Here is a 3315-nt window from a genome sequence, read left to right as displayed (position 1 = left end):
CTGCATTGTAGATGACACCATCCTCAGAATGTTTGGTTACATTCGTGAGATCTTCAATAAGCTTTCTTTACTCTCTCTCTTTCCTTCAGTTCATGCTCTCTTATCCGGGCTTCTTCTTCATGTTTCTCCCATAGTTCTCTATTTTGACTCTTTATTCTTTCGTTTTGGGTGCTTATGTGATCTTGTCTGGTGTGGTGTCCCTTGTCTTCAGCCAGGTAGGGACATTGCAACCCTCAAAACGTTTTCCACTACCTTCTTCATAAGGTTTGTATTCAACAAAGTCACTGACTCCATCCATAGTTATTTTTCTGTCCCTCATGAAACTTCTGCCTTCGGCTTGCCTTTTCTCTCTTGGAGAGCCGGCAAATACAAATTTTGATTCAGAGCCATAAGATTGACGAGGCTTGAGAGACTGTGATCTGGATTGAGAATGGCCACGTTTTGAATAATGTCTCGACTGAGAAGGATGGTGACCACGAGATCTGGATAGAGGATTTGTACTTCTTCGCTCATCTTTTCTTGGTGATGGAGATCGTTCTCTCGTGTTCTCCCTCGGATGATCGTCATCCCTATCATCTTCATGATGTCTCTTTTCCCCTTTTTGGCATCATCGGCACATGTGGTAGGAGGAACGTTGGGGAGCTGATTGATTGCATTCAGAATATCTTGGGCATATCCGAGAGTTTGAAGAGCATATTGTCCCAATTGATATGTGTTGTCTTGTGAAGTGTCTATCTTTGAGCAGGCTAAGTCAATAACTCTTTGAGATTGAAATGGGAGTGTTTGAGTTCGTGCTGTTGACGAGCCACTTTGTTGACAGCGGTGTGAAGTTCATGGAGCTCCTTAGCCACGTGCTTGTGAAATTGTTGATCAGGATTAGCTTGCGGTGGAGGTTGAGACGGCTCTGGCGGTGGCGGACGAGGTTAAGCTGGTGCAGCCATCAACTGATCCACTTTCTTGGACAAGTCTTCCAAGACTTTGGTGTCCCTTTGCCTAATGATCAAGTATTATTGATGTATGGTTTCGGCAGCATGGACAGTCTCTCTCATGAGATTCATGACTACTCGTGGAGATACAGGAGGGGAGTCTTCTTCAATATTTGTTTGTGGGGTTTCAACTTGTCTCCTTGAAGTGGGGCATCCTTTTTGCCACCACTGCTCGAACTTAGAAGAATTGGGGAGGCTTCCAGTTTATCCTCATGTACAACTGCTTCCTCTCGTTTTATTGGAGTTTCGTTCATGGGCCGAACATGTGGAACGAGAGCTCGAGACAGATCTTCAGGCTGAGTAGTTGAAACGTCTTCATCTTGGTGTGATGCTTCCCTTGTGCCATCACTTTCGGACGGTGATTTCTGAGCTGGAGATCTTTCGGGAACAGTGTCATAAGCAGGACCTACCAAGAGAGGAGATGGACTGTCATACATTAGATTTGCTCCATTGTTACTATCATTGTCATCATCATTATTGTCATCATCATTATTGTCATCATCATTGTCACCGTTCTCGTCGTCTACATCCTCGACATCATCATCTCTGTCTTCGTCTTCTTCATCTTCGGTCGTGTCAATCTCTTGGCCTTGATCATCTTTCAAGCCACTGACACTGCAGTTAGGATCATTTTGATGTTCTTTCTCCAGGATGGTTTTGACTTTGGAAATTAACAAGGCATAGCGAACTTCCTTCATCTCTTCCTCAAATGCCGGATCCAAGGGGGGTTTGTTGAGCTCAATGCAAATAAGAGCTTTATCCTTTCCGAGAGTACGATTCGTTATTTTGTAAGAGAACACACGTCTTATCTTTTCAAGACGTAGAGCTTCATTCAGATCCTTGGTTTCAAGCCACTCAAGGGCAAACTCTTCTTCATCTTTCATGACTTCAAAAGTTTCAATGAATGTGTTCAAGGGGGCCGTGCGCCATTTTTGCCATTGCAAAACTCGATTGTAGTCATTTTCAATAGACTCACGAAGCAATTGATCCGGAGATGGAGGAATGGGTGCAGCAACTGGTGGTTTTGTTGTGACTTCGGGAACAGGTGTTGATGTCTTTGGGAGGGTGATACCAGTGTCAATTGTTCATTGGCTGTCTCATCTACCAATACAGGTTCTTGTGTCAGATTTGTCGTTGCCTGTTCTGCATTAGTAGGTTCTTGTGGAAGAGACGAGATTTCATCCAATTTAGCAGCCAATTCTTTCGTCTTTTCTGGCAAGCCAGGTTATTGTGGAAGACTTAAGTGACCGGCCTCCATGTCCATAGCAGCAGGTTCTTGTGTGTCGAACTATGAATGTCTCGCTCTGCTGAAATGGTTCTTGTGGATGAAGGACTTGTGGAGAACTTTGGCCAAGATTTGGTGCCTGTTGATCAGAGGGTTTTGCAGGAGAAGATTCTTTCGTCTGACCTTCCCCCCGGAAAAGTGCGTCTCTCGTGTGTTCTTCCACCTGAGAGGATGCTTCTCTCGGTGTTTTGTCTACATTCGGGGAAGAAGATGCACCAAGCTTCGGTCTCACAGGAGAGCGAAAATGTCCTTCTCTGTGGGAGATTTTGGAGAGATGGAAGTGGGTGTGAATGTACTGATTGCTTACTCTTTTGACTTAATCCGAGAGGAGCGTTTCTCTTTCTTTTGTCTTTTCGGCTTTGGTTGGTCATCTTCTGATCCTTTCGGTGTCCTTGACTTTCGTTTGGATTTAACCACTTCTAAAGGAATATTCAGCTCCAAAGCTTTCTGCTTGTCATAACCAGAGGGTTTCTGCTTCATGTGGCAGGCTTTTTGTCCTGGTCGGATCCCTGGTTTCATGAGAATATTCTTTGTGACAAGTAAATGACTAACCAAAAATCCGTAGCCTAGTTTCTTTGTGATATCACCGGGGCTTTTTCTGTATAGTCCGGTCTCTGTAAGCAGATTAATGATATCTTCTCCAAACCTTCGATCAAGAACATACTCGAGGAACCCATGAGTGTCCCACATGCTTCCTCCGACTATGAGTGGTGCCCTAGATTCGATGAACTGTATATCTTCCGTTGGGAAGGAAGGAATATCCAAACAGGCTGGGGTTTCTGGTTCTTCATTCGAGAGGGTATCTTGGATTTTATCCGCCATTGAGGTGTTGAGGGGATACAGATATGACACTTTGATTTTGAGATCAATAATAAGTGAAAGATGAGAAGTATGGAGAGTAGGGGGTTTTTGTAGGGTTCCATTTGTTACCGGGTACTCAAATACGAGTCAGCCCGATTTTGGGGTGGGTGATTTGAATTTTAAATATTCAACCAGTTTCACTCCCTCAAAAGGTAACTGATCAGCTTATGGGAAAGTGATAAG

At 44.1% G+C, this 3315-nt stretch overlaps 1 protein-coding gene across 1 annotated transcript; it reads right to left on the bottom strand.

Moving 5' to 3' along the window:
- Positions 1-1060: 1060 nt before the first annotated feature.
- Positions 1061-1870, bottom strand: LOC109150308 (aspartate and serine-rich protein-like). The gene has a single exon (XM_019298199.1). It carries the CDS (start codon positions 1868-1870, stop codon positions 1061-1063), a length of 810 nt encoding a protein of 269 aa, XP_019153744.1.
- Positions 1871-3315: the final 1445 nt, after the last annotated feature.

This window comes from Ipomoea nil, unplaced genomic scaffold (genome assembly GCF_001879475.1).
Source record: "Ipomoea nil cultivar Tokyo-kokei standard unplaced genomic scaffold, Asagao_1.1 scaffold2269, whole genome shotgun sequence".
Classification (NCBI taxonomy): domain Eukaryota; kingdom Viridiplantae; phylum Streptophyta; class Magnoliopsida; order Solanales; family Convolvulaceae; genus Ipomoea; species Ipomoea nil.
Note: the sequence above shows the minus strand (reverse complement) of the source record. Positions and strands in the feature narration are given on the sequence as shown.